General features: G+C 45.3%; 2 protein-coding genes across 3 annotated transcripts in view; both read left to right on the plus strand.

Annotated features, from left to right (window-relative positions):
- Positions 1-65: 65 nt before the first annotated feature.
- LOC118852065 (lens fiber major intrinsic protein) lies at positions 66-2,776 on the plus strand. The gene is made up of 4 exons (XM_036761705.1): positions 66-532; positions 1,016-1,180; positions 1,622-1,702; positions 2,591-2,776. Exons 1-4 carry the CDS (start codon positions 173-175, stop codon positions 2,774-2,776), a joined length of 792 nt encoding a protein of 263 aa, XP_036617600.1. The 5' UTR covers positions 66-172.
- A 2,599-nt stretch (positions 2,777-5,375) lies between these two features.
- TIMELESS (timeless circadian regulator) overlaps positions 5,376-18,378 on the plus strand; it is a 29,548-nt gene continuing 16,545 nt past the window's right edge. Inside the window, exons 1-3 of one of the 2 annotated variants that reach the window (XM_036760024.1) lie at positions 5,376-5,480; positions 17,816-17,976; positions 18,110-18,263. In XM_036760024.1, the coding sequence (XP_036615919.1) occupies positions 17,892-17,976; positions 18,110-18,263 (239 nt within the window). In that variant the 5' untranslated portion in view covers positions 5,376-5,480; positions 17,816-17,891. Of the gene's footprint in view, positions 5,481-5,721; positions 5,776-17,815; positions 17,977-18,109; positions 18,264-18,378 lie in introns of those variants that run through there. The other variant, XM_036760025.1, reaches the window with a different exon arrangement.

The raw sequence follows: 18,378 nt of genomic DNA on the forward strand, positions 1-18,378 counted from the left end.
CTCCTCAGCAGTGATGGGGTTAAGGGGCTGGGCCAGCAGCCTTTTGTCTGCCCCTCCCCATGGATTAAGAGCTCTTCTATAAAGGAAGCTGTCCAGTGGGGCCAGGCCAGGGGGGTAGCAGGGACCCAGGAACTGTGTCCATCTCCCCTGTTCCCCCCACTCCCCCCTTGCAATGTGGGAACTTCGCTCAGCCTCCTTCTGGAGGGCCATTTTTGCTGAGTTTTTTGCCACCCTTTTTTATGTCTTCTTTGGCCTGGGGGCCTCGCTACGATGGGCACCTGGCCCCATACATGTCCTGCAGGTGGCTGTGGCCTTTGGACTAGCCCTGGCCACGTTGGTGCAGGCAGTAGGCCATGTCAGCGGAGCCCATGTCAACCCCGCTGTCACCTTCGCTTTCCTCGTGGGCTCCCAGATGTCCCTGCTCCGGGCCCTCTGCTACATTGTAGCCCAGTTGCTGGGGGCCGTTGCTGGGGCTGCTGTGCTGTATAGTGTTACCCCCCCAGCTATCCGTGGGAACCTGGCGCTCAACACGGTAATGGCCACAAGGAGCTGGAAGGGAACCTAGAAAGCTACATTCCTTGCTATTGGCTGGGGGAGTGGGGATGCCTAGGGGAGAGGGGCATCATGGTGGGGGAGTCTGGAGGGGGTTGTGGAGAGAAAAGGGAATGTTTCTTCACCAGCAGCTAGGGCAGAGGATATAGGAACCCTGGACTGAAAGTCAAGACATTTGGGGTCAATGTTATTCGTAGCTTGTTGTGTAGCTTTGGAGAATTTAACACCTCTGGACTTCAGTTATGAGTGGGCATGATTATACCCAAACATCCCCTCTGGAGTACTGTTGAAGATAAAATAAAATAATAAATACCAGTATCCGAGTGGTTCATAGCCTCCATCTCCCCCGGGAGGATGCAAACTATTATTAATGTTCTTTCAAAGGAGGGGCTGGGGGCGGGGTGGGGGTTGGGCAGTGCTGCTGGGCCCTTCACAGCGGATCTCCTCTCTTCTCCCTGCCCAGCTCCACCCTGGGGTGAGCGTGGGTCAGGCCACTATCGTGGAGATCTTCTTGACCCTTCAGTTTGTGCTCTGCATCTTTGCCACGTTTGATGAGAGGAGGAATGGACGCTTGGGTTCAGTGGCATTAGCTATTGGTGTCTCTCTCACCTTGGGGCACCTGTTTGGGGTAAGCTGTGGGTGGGGTAAGGGAAACCCCATGCTGAAGGGATGCCAGGGCCCTGAAACCTTTCCCAATCCCCAGAAGAACTTACTGAAATCTGAAATCTCCTAGAATCCATAGTGATTTCTTTCCCTTTGTTGGAGGTGGGGGCAGCAGGGAGGGCAGGGAACAGGTGTCTATATGGCCACCTCATCTTACATCTAAGGTAGAGGGTCCATTAACCAGGGGCAATGGAGGTATGCTTGCTTTCAGGTTACAAGTCACCGGGTTTGGCTCCAATGACCCACACCCCAGCCCTATCAATTCCCTCTGAACAGCTGCCTTGCCCAAATACCTCACCTTTATTTTGCCAACTGCAGGGAAACTGGGTCATCTCAGAGTGGGGACGTGGTGGGGGTGTGGAGGGGGAGATTGTGGAGATTTCTATTACAGCCGTGTCTCTTGCAGATGTATTATACAGGTGCAGGCATGAACCCTGCTCGATCCTTTGCTCCAGCTATCCTCACCAGGAACTTCAGCAACCACTGGGTAAGGGAGAGGGACAGACAAGGGAAGGACACGGAGATGGGTGGGATCCAGGGATCCATCAGGAGCTCTTAGCTGCCCTCCAGCGGCCTCACCTGAATGGGCCTCTGAGAGGGGCTGTCCATTTGCAAATAGTACAAATCTAATTTTGATTTCAAAACAAAGTTTTCTAAAGCAGAGAGGACACACACACGCCGTACCCAAAGTTACATAGGTATTAAGTGCAAAGTCAAGGAAATGAATATAGAGTCTTTTTACTCAAGCTGCCTCTCAGACCACTATGTGAACCACTGTGTGCTGAGAAACTATGACAGAGATAGAACTGAAGGTGAAGAAAATGTTCCCTTATCTTCAACGAATTAATAGCTTTGTTGGGAATATAGTGCACACAAACTTAACAAAAGATACTTTTAAAAATAACATGAAAATATGAATTTACAAACATACATAGGTGCTGAGATGATGTGGCTTAAAGAATTAATGAAAGTGGGAAAGTCATCAGGAAACATAGCCTCCCTGGCCTCAGTTTCCCTATAAGTGAATATAGTCACCTCTATTCTCCCCCCCACCACAATCTCTTGAATATGAAGTGAGACAACAGGTACAACTATCAGCTTGCTCATATCTTCTGCTTTTCTCCCCAGGGAGAATGGGACAATTTGAGGGGGCAGTACTGCTGAAGCATCTTAAGCTGGGTTTTGAAAGAGAAAGGAGAAGTTCTGTCTAGGGAAAGAAGTGGTTCCACTTAGGTCATGTCCAGTTCCACACCCTAATTCCAGACTGCCTACATTCTAGAACATCTGTCGGGTTGGGGGTTGAACCGAGAGAATGGCCTCTCTTCTGCACTGTCCTCCCCTTTCCTAGCTCAAACCTCCTTTCCTCTGCTTACAGGTGTACTGGGTAGGCCCGATCATCGGAGGAACTCTAGGTGGCCTCCTCTATGACTTCCTCCTCTTTCCCCGGATCAAGAGTGTCTCAGAGAGACTAACTATCCTCAAGGGTATCAGGCCCAATGACTCTGAGGGGCAACCAGAGGTCACTGGGGAGCCTGTTGAGCTAAAGACCCAAGCCCTATAGGGGCCTCAATAGGACTGAGGTGGACAAAGGCTGTTTTGTTTTGGTGGCAGGGGGAAAGCCAGTCCCCAGGGGAATGGGGGGCATGTACCTCTTTATTTTTTTATTTATTTGTGGGGGCAAGGTGTTTGTTTTTTTGCTGTGTGAGATCTGGTTAGTGCAGATACCACCCCCCACCATGCCATGGTTACATGCTTGTGCATATGTATGTGGATGTGTGTGGCCATGTATCTGCTTGTGTTTAGGGGCATGAAAGTTGGGGGAAGGAAAAGGGGTTTGTGTGTCACCCTATGCTTCTCCTGCCTCTCCCCACAACCCACTCAGGGTTTGCAAAGGGTAAGGGCAGACCTAGCACCCTAAATTTCCCCTCTTCATTGTACTGCCAGCTGTGTGTGACCCTTGATTTCCAACTACAGGGGTGGTGGGGGCTGCTCCCAAAAGTGAGAGACAACTTCAGAGAGGCAAAGGACCAGTGCATTCCAAGGGGGAGACAGCTGTTTAGTCTAGCAGGGATTTTGGGGTGGAGAAGCTCAGCATCTCTATGGGGGTGAGGCTGAGACTTTGCTGATGAGAGGGATTCCAGGTAGAGGATGGAACAGAAGCTTCAGACCAAGTTGTAGCTGGACCATGTAGAGCTAGAGAGAGACATGATACGTGAAGACAATGAATTCTCCCCAACTCAGAGCTACTTGCCTGGTGGGTAGGCTGGCTGCTTGGGATGAGGGCATACTCCTCAGGTTTGGGCTATTTTGTAAAGCAGCATAAACCCCTCTACACAAAATGGCTGGGTTGCGTTTTCATTCTGGGACAGGGGTGGGTGGATCCCAGGGCTAGTTCTCCACTTTGATCATAGGAACTTCAACAACTCCAACACCCCCTCCCCCATCCTGTGGCAAATGGCATCTATATATACCAACACAGAAAGCCTAGGTCCTGATCAAGAGAGGAGACAGTCAGTGGAACAGGAGCAGGAGGAGGAACTGTTCTAGGGGTTCGGTCTACCCAAGTTAGAGGAGCCTCTGTGAGCTAAGTTACATCAAATCATCCTTCAAATGGCACCTTTCTCTCCCTTTGGTTTCCCACTCTCACTTCTATAACTCTTTTCTACTTTCTTCCCCTCTGTTCTGTCAATAAATCTTATCTTTTTTTTGCCTCCTGACTCCAACACCAACCTCTCATCCCCTCTACTAAAATGTCTTAATTATGGCTGACATTTATACCCTAAGATAAACGAAATTTATTTCAACAAATCCTCACAACAGTCCTGGAGTCATAATCCCCCTTTTACAGGTGAGGAAAGTGAGTCTCAGAGAGATGAAATTACATAGAGCTAGCAAGTGGCTAAGCTAGAACCCAAAACTCTTCTATGTTCAAATTCAGGGTTCTTAGGAAAACATGAAAACTATTTCCTAAGAGTCAAGAATTCAAGCCAGACTTAAAAAAAAAAAGTCTTCTTCCACCTTACTCCTCATTATTTTGCAAAATAAACTCAACAGAGATAGGTCCATTAAAAAAATCTTATTTATTCCTTCTTTTATGAGCCTTGTCACAGCCACATGCATAGATTTAGATCTGGGACTATGGACTCCAAACTCAATTTACAGATGGGGAAGATAAGGAACAGAGACTAGGGTTTTTTTGTTTTTTTTTTTTTTTCCACACCAGAGAGGTTAAGTGACTTGCCCAGGGTCCCAAGGTGAGTCAGTCAATAAACGTTTATTAAGCAACTATTATGTTTCAGGAACTGTGCTGAGCAATGGGAACACAAAGAAAGGTAAAAAGACAGTCTCTCCTCTCAAGGAGAAAACAACATGAAAACAACTATACACAAACAAGACAAGAAAAACTGGGCATAATCAGCAGAGGAAAAGCGCTAGAACTAAAAGAGACGGGGAAAGACTTCTTACGGAGTGGAATTTTAGCTGGGACTTGAAGAAAGCCAGGGAAGTCAGGAGGCCGGTAATGAGGAGGGAGAGAATTCCATGCATGGGGGACAGCCTGTGAAAATCCACTGAGTCAGGAGAGAGTTTCTTAACAGCAAGGAGAGACCAGTGTCACTGGATCGCTGCCCTGGGGGATGGGAGGTAAGGAGAGAGATGATGAGAGAGTAAGGTCTAAGAAACCTAAAGGTTAAATGACTTGCTGAGTGTCACATATACAATGTAACCTCCCAAGGCAACATTCGCATTCAAGTCTTCCAGACCACAAGTCCAGGGCTCTATCCAGTACGCCATCTAACGACAGCTCGTATAATCTCTCATTTTACAACTTGAGGAAACTGAGTCCCAAGGGTCCCAGTTAGCACTTGAATCCACGCCCACAACCAGCCTCCATTTAAGCCAATGACTCTACTTGTCCCGCCCCGCCACCCCTATCCCCCCGAAACAACTGCGCCCCCCCACTAAAAAAATCAAGAGTAAATAATAGATTCTAGGAAACTTCACTCTACGTAGGGAGACCTCTGAGGACCAAGTGTCAGCTTCAGGAATCAGTTTCAGGCCGCACACAGGGGCAGCAGGCGCTTGCGCCAGGCCACAGAGTAAGGGTCGTACCATTCTTCCGACGCCATAGACTAGTCTGGCCCCGCCCCTTCCCCCCCTCCAGTAAATGGATGGTCCCACCTAGTCCAGTGGCGGGAAAGAGTATCTGCCCCGCCGGCTCTGGGAGCCGGCAATTCCTCAGGAGTCGGAGGACCTGAGGCGAAGTGGTGAGTACGTGAGGCGGAGGCGGCAGGCACTCCGCAGAGTCGGGCTTAGCCCCTGGTCTTCTCGATGCCCTTGCTGAGATTGGGGGTGCGGGGGGTGGGAACTCTCGCCCTAAACTACCACTTTGCTACTATTTCTCTACTTGGCCGAGGGGGCGGGGGAAGGGGGGGTTCGCGCATGCGTGGTGGCGCGTGATAGATCCAGCTAGCGCTCTACTGATGGGAGGGGGAGATTCGCGCTTGCGCAGTAGCCTGTGCTCCATCCTGCCAGCGCACTAGTGTCTTTCCTGCTTGTATGGTGAGGGCTGGGGGAAATCTCGGAGGAGAGGGAGGGGTGAGGGAGAAGGACGAATGAGTTGACTCTTGGTCTTGGTGGGAAAAGGTTTGGAAGAGCAGAGATGAGCCCCAGAAAGCCAGAGCCTGTTTTCTCACGTCCCAGGGGCTGTTAAAGTGCCTGCTATGTGCCAGATCGGGCCCTGGGGCAGAGAGGTCTCCTAGCCTAATAAGCGCCTACTATGTGCCACGCAGTGTACTAAACCTTGGGAATACAAAGAAAGGCCCTCCAGGAGCCCGCCGTCTATGGGGGGAAGACAGCATGCCAAAACCCCTGTACTAACAAGATCTAAGCTGGATAAATTGGAGATAATCAACGGGGCGGGAAGAGGCGATTTAAGAAAGACTTCTTGTTGTAGGTGGGATTTTAGTTTAATAAATGCTTGTTGCCTCGATTTGGCTCACTTCATCCACATTCAGATTAAGGATTCATAGACGCTGTGGAGGAACTTCAGAGATCGCCTGGTCCAAGCCCTGAGATTAAATGAGTTACTCTAAGGTCAGCCTGCTCACTCCAGTCCAGTACATTTTCTCCCGCAGAGAAGGAGGAATGTGGTTTGGAGCCCTGGACTTTCCTTGGTTTAGTGGACAGAATTCTGAATGGAGAGATTTGAACTCTGCCCCAGACCCTTCCTAGCTGTGTGACCTTTGGCAAATAATTTTCAACTCGGTGCCTCAGTGTCCTCATCTGTAAGATGGGGCTAATAAAACCCCAGAGGGTTGTTGCCAAGACCAAAAGAGGGAGTGTATCTATTCGTGTGTATATAAATCTATATATAAACTGTGTATGTAACTAGGTGGAATGGTGGATAGAGTGCTGCTGGAGTCAGGGAGACCTGAGTTGGAGTCCGGAATCCGGCTTCAGACATTCGTTAACTATGTGACCCTGGGCAAGTCACTGACCCTTTCTCAGCCTCATTTTCCTCATCTGTAAAATGGGTTTAATGACGGCATATTTTTTTTTTATGTGCCAGGGTTGTTGTAAGGATAAACTGAGGATTGTGAAGTGCTTTGTAAACCTCAAAATGCTACATAAATGTTGGCTATTATATGAATACAAGGGAATATGATTATGCTGTAAGAAATGACCAAAAGGGATGGATTCAGAAAAATCTGCAAAATTTGTAGGAACCGATACAAAGTAAAGTGAACAGAGCTAGGAGAATTATTAATATTATCATCATTGTTATCATCTATGGAGATGTTGAGGAAAGTATATTAAATCAGCGTGTTTAAACTTTAAAACAGCTATATCAGTGTGACTTAAGATAGTCACTTAATTGTCCTGCCCCCCCATTACCGCCCCTATTTCAGATTTGAGGTGACCCCCATGGATGAAATTGTTACTCCAGTTGACAGGTCCTTATAAAGAATACCTTTTCTAAACACTGAATGTGTGTGTGCCCCAACCAACAGGTTTCTATATCGATTATTCTCTTTTTAATTGATGCTTTTTTTCACATTGATTTCCAAATACATCCTTTCCCTTTGCCCTAACCAACAGATCATTCAAATTACTCCTGGGTAAAAAAATAAAAATAAAAATAAAAATGGAGGAGTTGTCAATTTCTTAAATGTTTCTACCCTTTGCTGGTGTATACACTTCAGCTGTGTAGACAAAAGCGCCAAACAGGTCTCCCTCCCAAAAGCAATTTTTGTCCGTATGTAAAACTGGATCTTCAGAGTAATTAGGGCTAGAATAGTGAGCAGACTTCCTGTTTTCTCATCATTATCAGAAATTCTCTGTCTCCTTTAAGAATTGACCATTATTTTGGGTCTCCTACCACTCAGTCAGACTCCTTTCTGTTTCAGTTCTCATCCCTCTTCTAAACTCTCCTGCTCTCCCCATGGCATTGCTGTTTAATATTGTATAAGTATAACCTAGCCTTGATTATGCCATTCTCCTGCTTAAACATTTTCAGTGGGTCCACATTCCAAACTCCTTAACCCAGCTTTCAAGGGTGAAACATTGCAGAGTGGAAAGGGTGCTGAATTTACAGTCAGAAAACCTCGATTTGCCTCCTGACTGTGCCATTTACTCCCTGTATGACCTGGAACTAGTAACTTAATCCCTCTCTGTCTTTATGTCCTCACCTGTAAAGTGTTTGGATTAGACTAAATGACCTCTAACATCTCTTCCAGCTCTAAATTAGTGACTTTTTTTTTGTACTAACTTTACCATTTAAAATCCTCTTCAGCTGTCCAGATTTGGCCCTACTGAAAACCTACTTCCTAGGTAAAGGCTTCCTTGGTCATTTCAATCAGAAGTGACCTCTCTTCCGAATTCTTATAGCAATTATTGTCAAAACCACTCATTTTTGCCTTTTTAATTGCCTTAGTTATCTTTTCAGGGTTGTATATATCTTATCCTTCCAACTAGGCAAAAAAGAAATATATCTTCATTACCTCTTAACAGTGGAGTTCCCATAGTCTTGGAAATGGATTATATTATAATACCAGCCAGGATCAATGGAAGAGGATAACTTTTTCTCATTGCTGTAAATTTGGTTTTCCTGACTTCTGTCTTGAAGAGTTGGGAGGCTAAGGTGCAGGAGGTCCTTCTCTCATGAAAATTGTTGCTTAGGAATCTTTTTTTTTAATTAGATTTTTTATTTTTAGTGTACAACACTTAGTGTTACATGTTCTTGAGTTTCAAATTTTCTTTCCTTCCCTCCCTCTCCCCTGCCCCCCAAGACAGCAGGCATTCCGATATGGATTCTACATAGACCTTCACATTAAACTTATTTACACAATAGTCTAGTTGCAAAGAAGAATTATGACCAATGGAGTGAATCATGAGAGAGAAGAAATAAAACCAAAAAAAAGAGGAAAAAAAAGAGCGAATAGTTTGCCTCAATCTATATTCAGACTCCACAGTTCTTTTTCTGGATGTAGCTCGCTTTTTCTATCATGAGTCCTTTGGAGCTGCCTTTGAGCCTTGTATTTCTAAGGAGAGCCAAGTCTATCAAAGTTAGTCATCACAGAATCCATATGTCTGTGGTTATGTATAGTGTTCTCCTGGTTCTGCTCCTCTCGCACAGCATCGTATCATGTAGGTCTTTCCAGGTTATTATGAAGTCCATATCTTCTCCATTTCTTATAGCACAATAGTATTCCATTACATTTATATACCACAACTTGTTCAGCCATTCCCCAATTGACGGGCATCCCCTTAATTTCCAATTTTTTGCCACCCCAAAAAGAGCAGCTATAAATATTTTTGTACATACAGGTCCCTTTCCTACTTGTGTGATCTCTGGGATATAGCCCTAGGAGTGGTATTGCTGGGTCAGAGGGTATGCACATTTTTATAGCCCTTTGGGCATAGTTCCAAATTGCTCTCCAAAATGGCTGGATCTGTTCACAGCTCCACTAACAATGTATTAATGTTCCAATTTTCCCACATCCTCTCCAGTGTTTACCATTTTCCTGTTTTATCATGTTAGCCAATCCGACAGGAGAGATGTGGTACCTAAGAGTTGTTTTGATTTGCATTTCTCTAATCAATGGTGATTTAGAGCATTTTTTCATATGCCTATAGATATCTTTAATTCCTCCTCTGAAAACTGCCTGTTCATATCCTTTGACCATTTCTCAATTGGGGAATGACTTTTATTCCTATAAATTTGACTCAGTTGCCCGTATATTGTAGATAAGAGGCCTTTATCAGAGACATTGGTTGTGTTGCTTAGGAATCTTAAATACCCCTGTTAGGCGATAGGACCTGGGTATCTATAGAAATGGCAGAGAGGAGTAATGTTTAAGTAGACTGGAAAAGTAGGGAGGGGCCAGGTCTTGAAGTACTTTAAATGCCAAAGAGAGGAGTTTATATTTGATCCTAGAGAGAAACACTGGAGTTTATTGAGTTGGGGGAGAGGGAGGAGCATGATTATGAAGTCAGATCTGTGTTTTAGGAAGTCACTGTGGGAATGGTGAGCAGAGGTTCCCAAATTTATTTGGCTTACTGCCCATTTAAAAACAATTACTCAGCACCCCGCTAGGAAAAAAGTCTCCGATTAAGTGACTTGCACCCAAGGCTACTACTGTCCTCCTGGATCATTCCAGCCCCTCCCTGAGGGGCAGTGTCACCTACTTTGAGAACCACTGAAGAATGGATCAGAATGGGGAGTCAAAGAGGCTACTGTGGTAATTCAGGCATACATGATTAGGGCCAGAACTAGGGCAGTGGCTAGGTGAATGGAGAGAGAGGGTTGTATCCCAGAGATGTTATGGAGGTAGAAATGAGATTTGGCAACTGATGGATATGTGGGGTGAGTGAAAGTGAGAAGTCAGATGGTGCCAAGCTTGTGAACCTGGGAGACTAGAAGGATGGTGGTGCCCTCAAAAGTAATATGCAAATGCAGAATCAGGGTGGGCTTTGGGGGTAAGATGGTGAGCTCATTTTGAGTTTGAGATGTCTACAAGGCATCTAGTTTGAAATATTTAATGAGAAACAGAGATTTGGAAGCTGTTTGCAAAGAGATAATGGAATCTTTGAGAGCCAGTGAGGTCACGGAGAGTATAGAGACAAGGATCCGGCAAAGGAGACTGAGACAAAGTGGAGGGACAGGTATGAGGAGAGCCCGGAGGGAGTGGTGTCATGGAAACCCCGAGAGGAAAGCGTATCAAGGAAGAGGGTGCCCAGTGGTGTTAAATGCTATCAAGAAGTCAACAATGAAAAGGTTAATTGAGTTGGCAATTAGGAGCTTTTTGGTAGTTTGAGGACAGTTTCAGTTGCTTGGTGAGGTTGGAAACCAAACTGCATAGGGTTAAGAAGAAAGTGAAAGGAAAAGTAGAGGTTTTTCTCTAGGTGTTTGGCTGAAAAAGGGAAGAGAAATACAAAATGATAGCCTGCAGGGGCGATATAGGGGTTTTTTTTTTAATCAACCATCATTTGATAAGTGCCTTTGATTTGTCCAATGAGATAAAGTTGCTGTGCAATTCTTGAGGTCTCTGTCATCAAGGAACTTACATCTTATAGGCAATACAATATGTACACACTATACAAAATATTTATCAGGTAAATTACAGGATAATTTCAGGAGAGGGGGAGAAGAGACAGCTGTAGCTGCAGAAATCAGGAAATATCTCCTAATGAGGGTTTTTTATGGTCAGGGAGACTTAAGCAAGTTTCTGGGCTACAAGAAAGGAGCCAATAAGTGGGGAGAAATGGAGGATAGAGAGGACATTCTACTGGAGAAGGTGGGAAAGGATGGCATCAAACATGCAGAAAGAGGGGTTGGCAAGCTACATTGTTTCTGGTGTCTTATATGGAACTTCCAGCTGTAGGTGTAACAAGGATTCAGTTCAGCACAGATTCAATAATCACTTATCGTGTGGCAGGCCCTATTCTAGGTTTAAAGGATTCAAATATAAAACCAGTCAATAAGCATTTAGTCAATGCCTGTTATGTGCTAGGCACTGGGACACAAAGAAAGGCAAAGGAAGACAGTCCCTGCCCTTAAGGAGCTGACTATCCAATGCAGTAGACAACATAGAAACAACTATGTACAAACAGGATATTTAGAAGGTAAGTTGGAGATAACCAAAAGAGGGAAGGCACTAGCATTAAGGCGATCAGGAAAGACTTCTTGATGTATGAAGAATTTTAGTTGGGACTTAAAGGAAGCCAGGAGGCAGAGATGAGGAGGGTGAAAATTTCAAGGATGGAGGGTAGTCCATAAAAATGCCCAGAGTTGGGGAATGCAGTGTCTTGTTTGAGGAACAGTTAGGAGGTCACTGGATCAAAGAATTTATGGGGGCGAGTAAGATGTAAGGGGACTGGAAAGGTAGTTGAAAGGCTGGGTTATGAAGGGCTTTGAACCCAGAGGGCCACTGGAGTTTATTGAATAGCAGCTAGTCTGACATGGCATGTGCACAGACTGGATGTAGCAGATAAGAGAGAGTGAGGAAGTGAAAAATGACACCAGGGGCAGCTTGGTAGCACAGTGGATAGAACACTGGCCTGGAAGTCAGGAAGACCTGAGTCCAAACCTCAAGTATGGTGGCACCCTCAACAGTAATTGGGAAGTTCAGAAGAAAGGAGGATGGGGGGGGGGGGGGAAGCAAGCGCCTGCCCTCAAGGAACGTTCTGTTGCAGGCGGAGGGCAGAAGTGTGTGTGGATATGATATGTACACAGCATACGACCAGAGAGGAATGATAGAGGCAAAGAACGCTTATTATTGGGGCAAACATCAAGCAGTCATCAAGCATTTATTAAACACCTATTATGTCTCTTGAGTATTCAGGAACCAAAAATGAAATAGTCCCTGGTCTCAAGGAGCTTACATTCCATGGAGGGGGTAACATGTATGCTTATAAATCTCCATAGAAAGTAGACACAAAGTAATTTAATAAGGGGAGGGATCACGAGGGATCACGAGAAGTCTAATGTAGGAGGTGGTGTATGAGCTGAGCTTTGAAAGAAAGGTATTCTGAGAAGTTGAAGAGAGTGCGTTTCAGGCATGGGGGACTGCCTTCCAAAAGCACGAACAGAAGATAGGTGAATGGCAAGAAAGCCAGCAGAGGGGAGTCGTGTAACAAATCTGGAGCCTGGTTGAGAATCAGTGTGTAATAAAAGAGTTTGCATTTGATTCTGGAGGTAATAGGGAAGTCAGTGGGATTTTTTGAGCAGAGAAGTGACCTGTTCATTCTTATGCTTTGCAGTAGTCACTTTGGCAGTTGTGTGGAGGATGAGTTAGTTGGTGAGGGGAGTTGCTAGCTGAGCAGTTAAGAGGCTTTTATTGCAGTTGGCCTGGTCAGAGATGAAGAGAGTTGTGAGAGAAGGCTGAACCAAAGAGGCTGTGATTGAGTTAAACCTTGAAGGAAAGTGAAAATTCTGAAAGGTAGGGTGGAGGGGTGTCAGATTCTCAATTTGGGAGGACAGCCCATGTAAATAAGGGGAGGTGGTGTGGCAAATCCAGGAAACAGCTATAAAGGCAGTGTTACTAGAATGTAGAAAGGGGAGGAAGGTAATATTAGACTGAAAAGGGTGGATTGAGGTCGGAGAACAGAGATCTTTCAATATCAGGCTAAGTCGTCAGTGTTTTATTCTAAAGACAGTAAGTAGCCACTAAAGGTTAGAGACGGATTGAAAATAGCCCCTCTAACAAACGGTAACCCTACCGGACTTTGGCACAACCACTGAGAAGGAAGCTGGGAGATCAAAACCTCCCTAGAGGTGAGGAAAGGTTCAATTGTGAAGCTCCAGATGTGGAGATCAATGTGGAAGAAACAGGCTGGAACTGCAGATGTGTGCATCTCTCTTCTGTCCTCTCAACCTTTGTGAGTGCTGGAGAGGCAAAGGTACATGATGAGGGAGTCTCACAGGAGAAACCCCATTGGCTTCTGGCATCTAATATCTAAACACCAAAGGGAACCTCTGATATTCACAAAAACATGGAAGGCTTGGGTTATTTCAAAAGCTTTCATTTACATTGGATGATAAAAGAGACACTCAAGATGAAAGGGCTAGAGTCTGGTAAAAGACAGAAGCATAGATCCCGGGCTTTTAAAGGGAGGGATGAGGGATGATGAGGACTCATCCACACCTGAATTGGTAGAGTTATGGGAAGAGTAATTGTGCCTGCCTGTCTGATTACACCTTGCTCCTCATGCGTCCTGCTGTATCCTTACTGTTCTTGCATAGATGGATTTGTAGAAGACTAAATGTTTGACCCAGAAAGTGGGGATGTCCAGAGACTTAAAGCAATGGGAAATTTTAATGATATTCAGTGAAAGGCAGTTGGTGGCACAGGAGATAAAATGCCAGGCCTCGAATCAGGAAGACCTGAAGTCAAATCCAGCCTCACACACTTACTAGCTATGTGACCCTGGGCAAGTCACATAACTTCTGTATGCCTCAGTTTCCTCAACTGTAAAATGGGGATAAATAAGAGCACCTACCTCACAGGGTCATTGTGAGGATCAAATGCAATAATATTTGTGGTGGGGATTTTTTGGTTTGTTTTTGTGCTGTGTAAATGTTTATCCCTTCTCCTTCCTCCTCCCCTTTCTATGTCTATGATCCATTCACTGAATCAGAATGTAAGCCTGAGAGGAGAGATTGCTTCATTAAAAAATAAAATAAAACCCTCTCCCCCAGTGCGTAGCATATAGTAGGCGCTTAATAAATGCTTGTTGATTGGTTGATGGTAATATTGCAGGATGGGGCTTTGCATGAGGGTGAGTTCAAGGAATTATTGCATAGTGGATAGAACTCTGCACTTGGGAATCAGGAGGACTTGGGTTCAAATCCTACCTCAGCTACTTCCTAACTGTGTGGCCCTGGACAAGTCACTTATTCACTCTGGCTCTCAGTTTCCTTGTCTGTGAAATGAGGGAGCTGGACTTCTTAAGGTCCTTTCCACCCCTAAAATTACTACTAGCTGGTACTTACATGGCATTCATTGAATGACAGGCACTGTGCAGAGCGCTTTATACACATTATCTCGTTTGATCCCCACAACAACCCTAGGAAATAAGTGCTATTATCATCCACGTTTTCTCCACCTATTATCCAGTTGAAGAAACTGAGTCAAACAAGTTAAGTGACTTGCCCAGGGTCACCCAGATAGTATCTGAGGCCAGATTTGACCTCAGGTCTTTGTGACTCCAGGCCTGACCCTCTATCCACTGCTCCACCTAGCTATCTCTACAATAGCTCGCCTTTATATAGTGTATTGTGGTTACCAAAACACAAGGTAGAATAGTACAAGTAGTATTATCCCTATTTTGCCAGTGAGGAAAGTGAGACTCAGTGACTTGTTCATGTTACTCAGCTAATAAATGGCAGAGCCAGGCCCAAAGCTAGGTATTCTGACTCCCGGTGCAGTGGTCACAGGGGACTTGGCCGGGCCCAAGTGAGTAGACAAGATGTAGGTGATCAGACAACTATGGATGAGATGAAGGCCAAAAGGCAGGAGGGGCAGCAGTCACTGATTGGGGGCAGGAGGGAGGTTGTGCTTATGGAGGAGGGGTCCCCTGTCATGAATAACTAGTTCTTTGGCAGCATGCTCCTGCCAGGGGGGGAAGCTGTTGCTCCCTCGGGAGTGCTTTTCTGCCACTTCTTTTTAAAAAAAAAAATTAGATTTTTTTTTATTTTTAGTTTGCAACACTCAGTTTTACAAGTTCTTGAGTTTCAAATTTTCTTTCCTTCCCTCCCTACCCCCTGCCTCCCAAGACAGCATGCAGTCCGATATAGATTCTACATAGACCTTCACGTTAAACTTATTTACACAATAGTCAAGTTGCAAAGAATTATGACCAATGGAGTGAATCATGAGAGAAAAGAAATAAAACCAAAAAAAAAAAAAAGAGAGAGAGAGCGAATAGTTTGCCTCAATCTGCATTCAGACTCCACAGTTGTTTCTCTGGATATAGTTCACTTTTTCTATCATGAGTCCTTTGGAGATGTCTTTGAGCTTTGTATTGCTGAGGAGAACCAAGTCTTTCAGTTAGTCATCACAGAATCCTTTTCTGCCACTTCTAATGACTGAGGCCCAGATGTTTTACTGGCATCAGACTCTATGGTCTGGAAGCTACACAGTAGGCCTCCTGACCCATTTCTTCCCATATCATCTATTCCACATTCTGGATTGGAAAGCACTGCAGCAGGTCAAGTGTGCATGTTCTGGCTTTCTTATATAAGGGCTACCAGAACATCCTTTCTGTGGTGTTTCTTTTTGCTCCTCTTTACCCCGCCCCCCAATCTTTCAAAGTACATCTAGGGCTGCTGTTTGAAATGGGGCTTTCACAAGGATGGGTGGGAAGAGGTGTTGGGCACCAGAGAATTAAGCGTTGAAGTGGGGTTTATTCTGAACCCACGTCTGCTTGAGACATTGAGTTATGCAGCAGCCTGAAGGGTAAAAAAACAGAAAGACACTTCTAGAGAAGGGTCTTACTGTTAAGAGTTATCCCTAGATGGTACCACTAGCCTGGTAAACGTTCTGCCCAGCCCACTGGATAGAGAGCACTGACCTGAGTTCAGTTTTGACCTCAGGCTTTTATTAGCTGTGTGACCCTGGGCAAGTCACTTAACCTGTTAGCCTCAGTTTCCTTAGCTGTAAAATGGGGATAATAATAGCATCTGCATCCCAGTGTTGTTTGAAGGATCAAATGAGATATTTGCCCTGGCACAGAGTAGCTTAATAAATGTTGGCTCTCTTCCTTTTCCCTCTTCCTTATTTTCTATCCCCTGAATACCTTGGTATCCCAAGTCTTGTTCTAAGGGAAATGGACTGCCTAAGCAACCATTCAGCCGGCTCTGATTGTATCTGAGGTAGCTGCTTTGGGGGGAGAGAGCAGAGTAGGGAAAGAAACTACTCTGTGTATGTATGTGAGGAACGTTAGTGGGTCCCAGTGCCCCCTGTACTTGTAGACACCTCTGCCCCAGGGCTGTGGGGTGTGGGACACATGTGAGATGAGAGTCAGGAGAACAGAGGAACTCATCCTATCCAGCAAGTGATCCTCTTTGCTAGTTATACAACCCGGTGGAACAGAGCCAAAAAGTAAGTAGGTTACCTTTAGAGGGGGACAGGGGGGAGCCTAGGAAAGCAGACCAATTATATAAATGCAGGGAGATAGCATCAGGCTTAACCTAGGTCCCTCTGCTATTCCCTAAGGAAGTAGGTAGAGGCTGAGGCTGAAGGGGACAGCAAAGGGTGAAAAAGTCTTTAGGAGAAGCCGCTAGAGGCTGGGAACAGTGACTGAAGGTGCTGAGGGGGAGACAAGCTACAAATATTTCTAACTACCTACACAGGCAAGGTAGGGAACACGCTGTGTATATGGATGTGTTTATGGGGCTGGTTACAAGTTCTGAAATATATACAAGTCCTAATGGGTACCTGTGGATAGCTGATGAGATTTGGGGGATCTTAGTTATAAGAGGAATCCTTCTGAAAGGGGATATTGTCTGTCTCCTATTCCCCATCCTCCCCCTGCCCTAACTCCTGTGTGTCCTTTGCTAGTTGTAAATAATCCTAATAAAAGTTTAGTAGACTGGGGGTGGAGAAGCAAAACCGTTGAAGTTTTCCCTGACACTTTCCTCCATTACCGTAGATGATCTAAGATTGTCTAATCATTTAGTTGTTTTCCAAATTAGTTTATAACCGTATAGTCTTAGAGTTGTGATTCCCAAGGTCTGGGAGACTAAAAAGATGTCTGAATTTGCTCTTTTCAAAGTAAGGCTGAAGGACCCTTTCCCCATGTATCTTGCCATTTTATCTGGCTCACCCCCCCCCCCCCCCAGCACTCTATAACTGTGCCCTTGGTCCACTAGGCCCCAACCAGAACATGGTGGAGTATCAAAGCTGAGCCTCCTTAGCATTGGACGGCAACTGGCGGAGGACAGATTGGATTTTCCAGGTGTGAGAGTGAACTAGTATTTCTTATGGGGAAAGGAAACTTCTTGTGATATATACAATTGATGACTACCCATCTTTGTCTCACAGCTATGTTGTGGTTACATGATGTGTCTCTCAACCCAGAGAGCTTTTCTCTCCATTAGGTTGTGGTGGCTCCTGCACCTCTTACTCACCTCTTCAGATCTTGGGTTGCCAATGACAGGGGAGGCTGGCTCTTCTTAGTTCTTCACTGGGGAGCCTCTTTGAATTGGACTGCAAAGAGAGAGAGCCTTGGCCTAAAAATCCTCCTGAAGTTTGAGCACGGGCCTTCTGACTCTAAAGCTCTTTAAGGATCATGCTAAAAGGATAAGGATTTTAAGGCTCAGATTTGGGTCCTTTTCTTAACCTTTCTCTGAGCCTCCGTTTCCTAATCTCTTTAAAATAGGAATAATGATGCCTGTATTACTTAGCTCATAAGGTTGTTGTGAGTAAAGCTCTTTGAAAACTTTAATATGAAATATTAATGATTTTAATAATAAAATATTAATATGAGCTGCTGTTATTGTAGTGCCACTGAGAAGACTGAGTGTCTGAGTACCAGGTATCTGTCCCCCTTAGATGAAAAGGAGTCTGTAGAGGCTATCATTTTTCTCTCTATTCAGGCTTCCCCTTTTCGGCTGTTTCTTTGTCAACTGGCCTCCTCTCTCTCCTGGCTGATCATGTTGACATGACTTGTACATGATGAACAGTGAACTTCTAGCTACGTGCAGTGCCCTTGGGTACCTTGAAGGAGACATCTACCACAAAGAGCCAGATTGCTTAGGTAAGGACCCTTAGGTATTAAATAAGTTGGAAGACTTTTTAATTCTTCAGCTTGTCTGAGATGGGAATTGAGTGTAGGCCTAAGTAGAAACCTTACCCCCAGCTCCCAGAGAGTTCTTTTATTACCCCTGCAGAGAGTGTGAAGGATTTGATCCGCTACCTGAAGTATGAGGATGAGACACGTGATGTTCGGCAGCAACTGGGGGCAGCCCAAATCCTCCAAGGGGACCTTCTGCCCATCCTCATCCAGCACCGCCAGGACAAGCCACTCTTTGATGCTGTTATCAGGTTGGTTCCCCGTGACCCTTTTGTCCCCAGCCTATGGCTTCCCCTTGGGAGGGTTAGCACGGATGTAAACTAGTGGGTCCCTGTTTTGGTGAATGAGGGAGCCTTATAGATATTC

The sequence above is a fragment of the Trichosurus vulpecula genome, chromosome 5 (assembly GCF_011100635.1).
Source record: "Trichosurus vulpecula isolate mTriVul1 chromosome 5, mTriVul1.pri, whole genome shotgun sequence".
Lineage (NCBI taxonomy): Eukaryota > Metazoa > Chordata > Mammalia > Diprotodontia > Phalangeridae > Trichosurus > Trichosurus vulpecula.

Excerpts from the sequence above, each read along its gene's own strand:
- LOC118852065 (XM_036761705.1), top strand. The coding sequence starts at position 173 with ATGTGGGAACTTCGCTCAGCCTCCTTCTGGAGGGCCATTTTTGCTGAG. Across the intron at positions 1,181-1,621 it reads CCTTGGGGCACCTGTTTGGG|ATGTATTATACAGGTGCAGG; the intron begins GTAAGCTGTGGG and ends TGTCTCTTGCAG. Across the intron at positions 1,703-2,590 it reads GGAACTTCAGCAACCACTGG|GTGTACTGGGTAGGCCCGAT; the intron begins GTAAGGGAGAGG and ends CTCTGCTTACAG.